Raw genomic sequence first — 11,989 nt, 5'->3', positions numbered from 1 at the left:
TCACTATCCAGTTTTTCTGCTGAAAAATACATGTGTGCTAGTCAGATGAAGGCAGGTTCAAGATCAGCTTTGACGTCCACCAACTCTCAGACAGGATTTTTTGCTTCAGCACTCCTGACCCTCATAAGGAGCATATATTGAGAAAATCTGAACCTCAGCCAGTAACTTTACAGCCATTAAATTAATATTCAGTGTATCACAGGCCGAGGACACTGGATTTCCTGATATGTGTTCATAATGTGTGCAAGCAGTAGTGAAATGGAAAATCCCAGACAAAATGTCTGACCTCATATGAGGAGAATATCCACTTGGGTGCAATATTGGAAGGAACGTATGCCAGTACGTATCAAAGTGTTCAGGAGAGGAAGGGAGAAATGTAGAAAGGAATTTTAAAAATGGATTCAGTACAAACCTATTGCAAGCATGGCTTCATAGTTCCGCTTCACATTCTTATAACGGATCTTTTCCCATTCACTCAGCTCTGCCCATTCATCTTTGGAAAAATGAACAGCAATGTCTTTAAACTTGTCTATAATCTGAAAACATAAAATGAATGTGATTCCTGATACATCTAGGCATCAAAATCTGGACTCGCCACAAACTAAAGTTCTACAAATGTGGGATTAGCTGCCCAGTCAGATCTGCCATTCTTTACAAGAATATCCTGCACATCACTAGAGTGTGCTGGCACTAATCGCTGGTAGAAAAATCACATAAAGGGCAGCCTCGCTACAAAACACGTCAATGTCATGATGGTGTGGTTGTTGTCCATATGATCTTTGTACCATGGCACACTAAAAATAAAGCTGGACAAGCCCAACTATCAGTTCATTTTACCCAAAAAGCCTGCCTGGTAGAGAAGGATATGATACACTTCTTTCATGCAAGGCTCTGAGGGAACAGAGTAGTAGCCAGCTCATATGCCAGGATGAATCTTCAGTCGTCATCTTCGAGAGGGAAGCATCTGTCACCAGCTATATTTGAGAAGGAAGTGACTACAGCAGAAACCTTTAGAGAAGGTTTTGATGCTCCAATCATCTTCAATTCCAGAGCAGAGGCCCAGCCCACCTCTACCAGCTGGCCCAATGGAGATGGATGAAGAGACCATGGACAACACAAGTTCTGCTGAAGAGGTATCACAACAACAAAATTGTATTTATATAGCTCATTTAATGTAGTAAAACATCCCAAGCTGCTTCACAGGAGCATTGTTAATCAAAATTTGACACCGAGCCACATAAACAGATATGAGGGCAGAGCTTGGTCAAAGAGGTAGGTTTTAAGGAGCTTCTTAAATGTGGAAAGAGCGGTAGAGAAGCGGAGGGGTTTAGGGAGGGAATTCTAGACCTTAAGGCTTTGGTAGCTGAATGCACAGCCGCCAACGGTGGAGCAATTAAAATTGGGGATGGCCAGAATTAGAGGAGTGTAGATATTTCGGAATTTTGTGGGGCTGGAGGAGAATACAGAGATAGGGAGGGGTGAGGCCATGTAGGGATTTGAAAATAAGCATGAGAATTTTTGGCGTTGCTTAACAGGGAGCCAATGCAGGTCAGCGAACACAGGGGTGATGGGTCACCGGGACTTGGTGTGAGTTAGGACACAGGCAGCAGAGTTTTGGATGACCTCAAGTTTACAGAGAGTAGAAAGTGTAAGGCTGGCCAGGCGTGCATTGAATAATCAAGTCTGGAGGTAACAAAGGCATGGATGAGGGTTTCAGCAGCAGCTGAGTTGAGGCAGGGGCCGAGGCGGGCGATCTTCCAGAGGTGGAAATAGGCGGTCTTGGTGATGGTGCAAATATGTGATCAGATGCTCATCTCGGGGTCAAATATGAAACCAAGATTGCCAACAGTCTGATTCAGCCTCAGACAATTGCCAGGTAGAGGATGGAGTCGGTGGCTAGGGAATGGAGTTTGTTTCGTGGACTGAAGAGAATGGCTTCGGTCCTCCTCATATTTAGTGAGAGGAAGGTACTGCTCATCCAGTACTGGATGTTGGATGAGCGGACTGAGAATTTAAAGGCTGTGGAGGGGTCGAAAGAGGTGGTGGTGACGTCGAGCTGGGTGTTGTTAGTGTACATTTGGAAACTGACGCTGTGTTTTCAGATGATGTTGCCTTGGGGCAGCTTGAAGATGAGAAATAGGAGGGGGCCAAGGATAGATCCTTGGGCGGCCACCAGAGGTAATGGCGCGGCAGCAGGAAGAAAAGCCATTGCAGGTGATTTTCTGGCTATGATTAGATAGATAAGAATGGATCTAGGCGAGTGCAGGCCCACCCAGCTGGACGACGGTGGAGAGGCGCTGGAGGAGGATGCTATGGTCAACCGTGTCAAAGGCTGGAGACAGGTCGGGAAGGACAAGGTGTGATAGTTTACTTTTGTCATAGTCAATCACTTAGAATGACAAATAGAACATCTTCAGTCCAAGAACATAAAGGAAGCTCTGGTGTAATCTGAGTCTCTTCACGCTAAAGCTACATCAGTATCTCAGTAACTGTGCAGTTATGGAGACAAGAACTTTCCTGGGGCTGTCTGATACAAGGCAGCTACAAACATTAGGGCTCTGTATTAGTTCGACAATGTCTCAATTAATAGAGAATCTGAAATTCCAGGAACTTGTTCACCTGTTGACATGGTGCTAGCTACAGCTTTATAAGGACTACAAGACAGACAGGCATTTCACACAAGCATAGCTAAATAAAGGTCAAAAAACACCATTGTGTGCTGGTATCTAGGCCACCAGTATTGTCATAGCGAATGCTGCCTCAGAGATGTTTGAAATTAGTTCAGAGTAGGAACCAGGTTAACAATGCTTGCTGCACACTCATAAATAAAGGTGTTGATAGAATAACTCCCACACCCACCAAAATCAGCTCCCGTCATTCAGAATGTACTATGAGAGCACTCAATCCCCCGCAGACTCTAGATCATGAAAGCACAGATGCCCCTCAGGAGTTATAAAGAGCAGACTGACAAAAGGTGCCCATGAAATGGCAATACTAGACACAGAAAGGAAGTAAGCTTGTGAGGATCTTGCACTTCAACAGTGCAGAGTTCACCATTCAGTAGAAGAAACCACTCAGTAGGACCTGAGAGTTGAACGAGATGTGTTCCCAAGTCACAAGCTTCTGCTGGGATCCAATGGCTCAACATTGGTCAGTTTGACAATGTGGAGCTCTCTGGGGGCAATCAAAGGCCCAGCCTTGAATATCTATGGCACCGGTGAGAATCATTTACAGTCAAGATTTGCAGATATGACCTCCTCAGGATAAGACCAAAAGTGTGATTGTTTATTTAAGGGCACTGTGTTGATGGAAGATCTGCTGGGGTCAAAGTCTTTGTACAATTCTATCATTCTTTGAGCTTGGTTCTTGAAGACATAATTAACAACAAATCCACTGGCGTCTTTTTTGTCCAGTGAAGACAATGGCCCAGAAATTCGGGTCGGGGGCTTCCCGCGGGTGCAAGCCCCCAACCTGCACTTAGCTAGCGCGCTGCCCGTTGAGCTGTGGGCCCGCGTGGGATTCCGATCCTAGGCCTCCTCCAACTGCCAGCGCGCAGTGCTTGCGTATCCCAGGGGCGAAGTTAGTTCGATGCGTCCCCTGGGATCACGTGGGCCATGGAGTGCCAATGGTAGCAGGGAATGCTTCATTCATAAGTTTGACAGGAAGAGCTGTCAAACCTATAAATACTATAAGCCCCAAAACATCACTAAAACCTCAAATAATTTTTTTTTTTTTAAATCACATTTTTAAAATGAACTATAAATTACATGAAATAACTATTTTAAACAATAATTTAAATTTTTGAAAAAATTAATTACATTTTCTAACGGGGCTAAAAATAAACTTACCTTTCTTTAAAGTATTTAAAAATAATAAACCTGTGGAAAAAATGTTTTAATTTTAATTAATTCACCACTTGCCTTGTTAAAAGCAGGTCTTGCGCCTGCTTTTTAAAAGTGTAACCGCTGGAGACTTACCCTCCCGGAGAAACCTGCAAAAAAAACATAAGTTCGATGCGTAAGCGCTGCCTCTCCAGCACACGCGTTCCACCTGTCAACCCTTCTTTCAGGGGAATGGAAGTGCCGGTTTCCCGCGCGTTCGCAGTGCATGCACGAAACTGGCACTGTCGTTGGGTCTAAGCGTGAATACCCCGTGCGTACTCACGCATTGGGAACCAAATTTCTGGGCCATTGACATTTGCTCCAAGGGCACAGTCAATCTTTATTACGAGCAGAGTAATTATTATGGCATCATGATGTTGAAATGTCTTGAAGGGAACTTGCCTCACAAGACCTTCTACAACTAATTGTGGTGTTAACATGCGCCAGAGAATGCCTGGAGAGGCAAAACAAAATGGCTAAAAATGCTTCCACTCACCACCACTTTTAAAAATTATTCTTCCTCTTTCTTTATGCGCACATGCGCATTCCACAGCCAATTGTAACCAAATAACCTACAGCAGGATTTTGGTACCTCTGTTTTTAAGCGAGTTCAAGGACACCCACAGTGAATGCCTCCGATTCCTCTCAGCTCAGTGCGACATTATTCACACTCACCTGAACGTCATGGTCGAGATCAGTCTCGTAACTTCAAGGAATACAGGAACAGGAATAGTCCACTGAGCATGTTGTTAAGTATGTTAGATCCAACCCTTTAACCTCATTCATGTTTCGCCACTATCACCATTCACTTAATATCCTGACAACCCAAGAATCTATCACCTTTTAAATACCTGAATTAAATCTGCATCAATGGCCTCCTGTGGTAGTGCGTTTCACATTCCCATAACATTTTGCTTTAAGAATGTTTTCCTGGATTAACTTTTCAATAGCTTAGTTTTAGTTTTAAATTTATGTCCCTTTCTTACAGATTTCACGATCAGCAAAATTACTTTTGGAAATCATCTATCCTGTCAATTCCCTTTTTAATTATTACACAGGATGTGGTCAATGCTAACTTGACCATCTTTAATGTCCATCCCTAGTTGCCTTGAGGAGCTGGTGGTGGACCTTCTTTTGAAACACCTCGATCAGATCACTCCTCGTGTTTCGGAAGATTTGCTCAGTCTCTGATCAGACCCAAGGTACTAAATGGAACAGGAAAGACAAATCCACAGCAGTACTTTCAGTTAAATTGTAACTACAAGACTAGGATAAACCTGGTAAAAGAGAAGTTCAGAACGACGGTCACAGCAGGAATTATCAGTACCTGAAATGGTCGCCTGGGGAGGGTAGTAGAGGCAAAAAACAAAAATGAATTAATTTAAGCAGTTAGATATTGTGATAAGGGAATCTTAAGTTTCTACTGGAAGGATAAGTTCGATGGGCCAAATGGTCTCACTGCTCAATACTAATGTTAGTGATCCAATCTAAACACTGGGGAACTCAGCCACTCCCTACTGACAGTATTAATGTGATTGGTATCTTTTGGGACTGAGCAGCTGAATCTTCCCCATCTCAAGTTGCAAACAACACATTTCTCCAGCATTTTCTTTCTGGTTTCCATTTGAAATCTGCCCTCATCTCACCTCCGATTTGCTCTTCTCAGACATGGCCTTGCCTTCTTCAGTATCTTCCCTGTCACTCTGAGTTTTGCCCATCCCTTCCTGAGGTTGGCCACCTTATTTACTCAACTTTTCCCTCCAATTTTTGTGCCCTTCTCGATCCCTCAGTCTTTTCAATGGTTTTACCCCCGGGACGATTATTTCTTCCTTTTTTCTGTCACCTCACGGGGCTAAAATGAAGTCGAATCTGAGTAAAAGACTTTCCTGTCAGCAGCAGTGTTTAGTTTATGTGACACTAATATCTGAAGCGGTCTTTTCTTCTGACTTTCCCTCAGACTAACACCCTGAGTCTCTTTCTGACTAAAAGTAACCCTGCCAGCTCCTGGTTTTTCCTCAGAATATTTTTGTTCCTTTTCTTGAGAAATAATTTGTGACCGGATTATTTTTTAGCTGCAATCCCTCAGCATTTGCCCTAAAACGTGAGAATGTGCTTTCCCCGCCCAGCCTCACACTTCCTCCCCCTCCTGCAACCTCCCGCTTTCTGCCCGTTGCCAGGCGACGCCGCCTCTATTTATAGCCCCGCCTCCCCCGGGGCGGGGCCAACAGAAGGGCGACATGTGAGCAGCGCTGCGGCCAATCAGAGCGCTGCGGCTGAGGGTTGAGCAAGGCGCGAGTGCCGGCGTGACGAGACAGCCCGCCTCACGCGCCCAGGGAGGCCGAGCGCGCGCCCTTTGAACCAAGGCCCAAAGACAAAGGGCGGGAATAAGACCCCGCGAGGCCTCGTGTTTGCGTCGCAGCGCCAGGCCCGGCCCCGCCCCGCCCCCGGGTGAGCGGGGCGACTGTCCGCCATCTTGCTGAAGGATTTCTCCCCAGCTACAAACCCGGGTTACTCCGGCAACCCGCCGCCATCTTGGTGAAGGAATGTGGGACGTCCCCGCGCTGCCATCTTGGTTCAAAGGGGAGGAGGAGGAGGAGGAGGAGGACTGGGCGGGGAAAGCACATTCTCACTCACTTCACATGTTTTAGGGCAAATGCTGAGGGATTGCAGCTGAACAAAAAATAATCCGGTCAAACATTATTTCTGACCAGCAAAGGAAGAAAAAATATCCTGAAGAAAACCCAGGAGCTGGCAGGGTTACTTTTAGTGAGAAAGAGACTCCGGTCATGTTAGTCTGAGGGAAAGTCAGAAGAAAAGACCGCTTCAGATATTAGTGCCACATAAACTAAACACTGCCGCTGACAGGAAAGCCTTTCACTCACATTGGGCTTCATTTTAGCCCCGTGAGGTGACAGAAAAAAGGAAGAAAAAAGTAGACCCGGGGGCAAAACCATTGAAAAGACTGAGGGATCGAGAAGGGCACAAAAATCCGAGGGAAAAGTTGAGTAAATAAGGTGGCCAACCTCAGGAAGGGATGGGCAAAACTCAGAGTGACAGGGAAGATACCGAAGAGGGCAAGGCCATGTCTGAGAAGAGCAAATCGGAGGTGAGATGAGGGCAGATTTCAAATGGAAACCAGAAAGAAAATGCTGGAGAAATGTATTGTTTGCAACTTGAGATGGGGAAGATTCAGCTGCTCAGTCCCACAAGATACCAATCACATTAATACTGTCAGTAGGGAGTGGCTGAGTTCCCCAGTGTTTAGATTGGATCACTAACATTAGTATTGAGCAGTGAGACCATTTGGCCCATCGAACTTATCCTTCCAGTAGAAACTTAAGATTCCCTTATCACAATATCTAACTGCTTAAATTAATTCATTTTTGTTTTTTGCCTCTACTACCCTCCCCAGGCGACCATTTCAGGTACTGATAATTCCTGCTGTGACCTTCGTTCTGAACTTCTCTTTTACCAGGTTTATCCTAGTCTTGTAGTTACAATTTAACTGAAAGTACTGCTGTGGATTTGTCTTTCCTGTTCCATGTATTACCTTCGGTCTGATCAGAGACTGAGCAAATCTCCCGAAACATGAGTGATCTGATCGAGGTGTTTCAAAAGAAGGTCCACCACCATCTTCTCAAGGCAACTAGGGATGTACATTAAAGATGGTTTTGTCAGCATTGACCACATCCTGTGTAATAATTAAAAAGGGAATTGACAAGATAGATGATTTCCAAAAGTAATTTTGCTGATCGTGAAATCTGTAAGAAAGGGACATAAATTGAAAACTAAGCTATTGAAAAGGTAATCCAGGAAAACATTCTTAAAGCAAAATGTTATGGGAATGTGAAATGCACTACCACAGGAGGCCATTGATGCAGATTTAATTCAGTTATTTAAAAGGTGATAGATTCTTGGGTTGTCAGGATATTAGGTGAAAGGTGATGGTGGCAAAACATGAATGGGGTTAAAGGGTTTTATCTAACATACTTAACAACATGTTCAGTGGACTATTCCTGTTCCTGTGTTCCCTGAAGTTACGAGACTGATCTCGACCATGACGTTCAGGTGAGTGTGAATAATGTTGTACTGAGCTGAGAGGAATCGGAGGCATTCACTGGGTGTCCTTAAATCGCTCAAAAACAAGTACCGAAATCCTGCTGTAGGTTATTTGGTTGCAATTGGCTGTGGAATGTGCGTGTGCGCTTAAAGAAAGAGAGGAAGAATAATTTTTAAAAGTGGTGGTGAGTGGATTTTTAGACTATGCCCCCAGTCCTTGAATCCCCAACCAGGAGAAATAGTTTCTCTCTATCTACCCTATCTGTTCCCCTTAATACTTTGAAAACTTTGATCAGATCACCCCTTAACCTTCTAAATTCTAGGGAATACCACCCTAATTTGTGTAATCTCTCCTCGTAACTTACCCCTTGAAGTCTGGGTATCATTCTGGTAAACCTATGCTGTCCTCCTTCCAAGGCCAATATATCCTTCCTAAGATGTGGTGCCCAGAACTGCTCACAGTACTCCAATTGTGGTCTAACCAGGGTTTTGTATCGCTGCAGCATGACTTCTACCCCCTGTACTCTAGTCCTCTAGATATAAAGGCCAGCATTCTATTAGCCTTTTTCATTATTTTCTGTACCTGTTCATGACATTTTAATGATGTTTGTACCTGGACCCCCAAGTCTCTTTGGACCGCCATTGTTTTTAGCTTTTCATCATTTAGAAAGTATCCTGGTCTATCCTTTTTAGGTCCAAAGAGGATAACCTCTCACTTGCCTACATTGAAATCCATTTGCCACAGTTTTGGCCGTTAACTTAATCTGTATAATGCTGAGTTATACCACAACTGCAGAGGTTACCACTCGCTAAATGTGCAGTTGGTGTGTGACCATGCTCAGCATATCATGATGGTGAATGCCCAGTATCCTGGCAGCAGTCATGATGCTTTTATTCTGCGCCAGTCCGCTACTCCCTCGGTCTTTGAGACACCAAGACAAACCAGTGGGTGGCTACTGGGCGACAAGGGCTATCTCTTGACCACCTGGTTCGTGACTCCACTGCGCAATCCAACCACCCATTTTTGGAGGCTACCGAATTTCGAGCCCTACCTCTCTTTTAGGGATTGTGGGTGGTTTGTGAAGACCAAAGCTGAAGTAGTAAAACTATGCATCTAACCTACTCTCTCATTTTCCTGAATGCACTGATTCATGCTTCCTAAGTCTAGGCTGACTTAATGTGCAGCCCTGATGGCATTTCCTAAATGGCTGTTCTTCATGTGTTAGACTCATCATTGTTGGAGAAGATCTGTCCCTTTTTTGTATACACGCAGAGACCCTTTCCACAACTGATTATTAGTTAGTATTTAGTGGGAATCCTGGCTAATTTTATTCCCTCCCTTGCAAAAGGGTGCTGAGGTAAATTGTAATTAGACTTGGGTGTACAGGGCACAATTTGCAGATGACACAGAACTTGGAAGTATACTGAACAGTAAGGAGGATAGTGATAGACTTCAAGAAGATAGACAGCCTGGTGGAATGGGCGGACACGTGGCAGATGAAATTTAATGCAGAAAAGTGTGAAGTGATACATTTTGGAAGGAAGAACAAGGAGAGGCAATATAATGTAAAGGGTACAATTCTAAAGGGGGTGCATGAACAGAGACCTGGGGGTATACGTACACAAATCGTTGAATGTGGCAGGGCAGGTTGAGAACGTGGTTAAAAAAGCATAAGGGATCCTGGGCTTCATAAATAGAAGCATAGAGAACAAAAGCAAGGAAGTTATGATGAACCTTTATAAAACACTGGTTCGGCCTCAACTGGAGTATTGAGTCCAATTCTGGGCACCGCTCTTTAGGAAGGATGCGAAAGCCTTAGAGAATGGTTCCAGGGATGAAGGACTTCAGTTATGTGGATAGACTGGAGAAGCTGGGGTTGTTCTTCTCATTCCAGAGATGGTTGAGATGAGATTTGATAGAAGAGTTCAAAATCATGAGGGGTTTAAACAGAGTAGATAGAGAGAAACATAGAAGATAGAAACTGTTCCCATTGGCGGAAGGGTCGAGAATCAGAGGACACAGATGTAAGGTGATTGGCAAAAGAACCAAAGGCGACATGAGGAAAACTGTTTTACGCAGCGAGTGGTTAGGATCTGGAATTCACTGCCTGAAAGGGTTGTGGAGGCAGATTCATTGTGGCTTTCAATAGGGAATTGGATAAGTACCTGATGGAAATAAATGTGCAGGGCTATGGGGAAAGGGCAGGGAGTGGGACTAGCTGAAGTGCTCTTGCAGAGAGCCAGCATGGGCTCGACAGGCAGAATCGCCTACCTCTGTGCTGTAACCATTCTATGATTCTATTAAGTTTACCACATTTGCTGAGATCAGCAAACTTAACACAGGAGTACAGTATCAAACATGGGAACTTTCTGATATGTGTGGCTCAGGACTACACTGGGGAGCAACTGTATTTATCCAACGGGTAGTTGGGTAGGTTTGTTTATTAAATATTCGAAAACAACTAATGAACAGGAAAAATAGACAAACACTTTGACTTGTACACAATCTCTTTAGTCATACAGGCAGTCTTGAGGCAGCTATTCTTTAATTCAGAAGCGGTGAGATACAGTTTTACCGTCACATTCTGCATTTCAGAACCAAAAAGCCCCATCACAGATGGCATCCCAATCAGAAGAGGATAAAGCTGAAGTTTCCAGGGGCTTCACTGAGGACAATGCCTCAGCGATGGAAGAGACAGCCCCAGTTAAAAAGATCAAAAGAGAAACGAGCACCTTGCTTTGTGAAAATGAGTCTTGTAGCGAATCCAATAAAGGTATTTGTCCTGGAATAAAGGATTTCAGTAAAGTATTACTATTTTGAACAATTATTTTTTGAATGAGGAAGAGATGCTCCATGTTGATAATGTGACCACTACCGTAGTCATTCAAATCAGATTAACACAGTGTCTTGCATTATTATGTAAATGTCTACAGCATCTTCTGTGTAACCAGAAACAAACCTTACATGCAAGAATATTACAATTAATTGGTTCAATTTTTCTTCATGATCTTTTTGATTTATTTCATAGTTGTCTGTACTGGAAAGATCTTGGGGTCAGCAAATGAAGAAACAACCAAAAAGACTGAAAGCAGAAGATACAGTTTCAGAAATAGAGAGAGAAAAGTTGATACTGAAGAAAGGGAACTTTGTGACGATGATTACCTGTGTATGTGCAAAGTAACCTATCCATTTCCTCAGGGCAGGAATAATTTATTGGGCATTTTGGTGTGATGACACAGGGGCCTTGGTAGGCCAGGGGATTGGTGGAGCAATGCAGCATGTCAGAGTGGTGGGACAGGAGTGCAGGCCTGTGTTTGCCCACAAACAGGCACCGATTGTTCTTTTTCATTGAGGAAAAACAATCACAAATATGATCCCCAAACTATTGATAATAATTCTGGAATCTTGTAATAAAATAGAATAGGACTTTCAGTAATTATAAACTAATGGCCCCTGATTACAGGGAATAGCAGCTCCTTGTCTAAGATATTGAAGCATCCTATGCCAGCCTGCAGCAGGACCTGGACAAAATCCAGGCTTGGGCTGACAAGCGGCAGCTAGCATTCAAACTTATGAACAGCAAGCAATGACCATCTCCGAAGAATTGACGGTGCAGCCAGAATTAAGTTGGGAGTCAGCATGGTTTGGGAAGGGGTGTGGGGACAAGATGATGGCATAACTGAAAGGGCAAATTTGAGAAGTGACACTGTCCCCAAGAGTGATTTGCCTGATAGTTTAGAGGGACTTTTGTTACTGGATATGCAGGTTGAACTTCATGCAAAGAATGAGGTAGCTATAGGAGGTAATTCAGCCTCCTTGTGCAAAATTCCCTTCCTGCCCACTCCAATCTTATCTGGTGCGGCACAGCCTGGAGATACTGTTGACAGTTTTTGCAATGCTGTTATTAATTGTGGTCAGTACTGCCTTCTTGGAGTAAAGAACCGAACATGTCGCCCAGAACAAGCCCTTGTATACAACAGAGTGGGGGAAGATCTGACTGGCACTGGGTGTAATTTTCATAGAGGGAAGATGCCCCAAGTGTTTTCAC

The 11,989-nt window shown here is 44.0% G+C and overlaps 1 protein-coding gene across 1 annotated transcript in view; it reads left to right on the top strand.

Moving 5' to 3' along the window:
- Positions 1 to 6,915: 6,915 nt before the first annotated feature.
- Positions 6,916 to 11,989, top strand: part of LOC147109788 (uncharacterized) — a 29,385-nt gene continuing 24,311 nt past the window's right edge. Inside the window, 3 exon segments of the mRNA XM_086002378.1 lie at positions 6,916 to 6,987; positions 10,537 to 10,714; positions 10,970 to 11,107. Coding sequence (XP_085858504.1) covers positions 6,916 to 6,987; positions 10,537 to 10,714; positions 10,970 to 11,107 — 388 coding nt within the window.

Source organism: Somniosus microcephalus, chromosome 12, assembly GCF_052327205.1.
Source record: "Somniosus microcephalus isolate GS21.2 chromosome 12, FLI_Smic_1.0, whole genome shotgun sequence".
Taxonomy (NCBI): Eukaryota; Metazoa; Chordata; class Chondrichthyes; order Squaliformes; family Somniosidae; genus Somniosus; species Somniosus microcephalus.
Note: the sequence above shows the minus strand (reverse complement) of the source record. Positions and strands in the feature narration are given on the sequence as shown.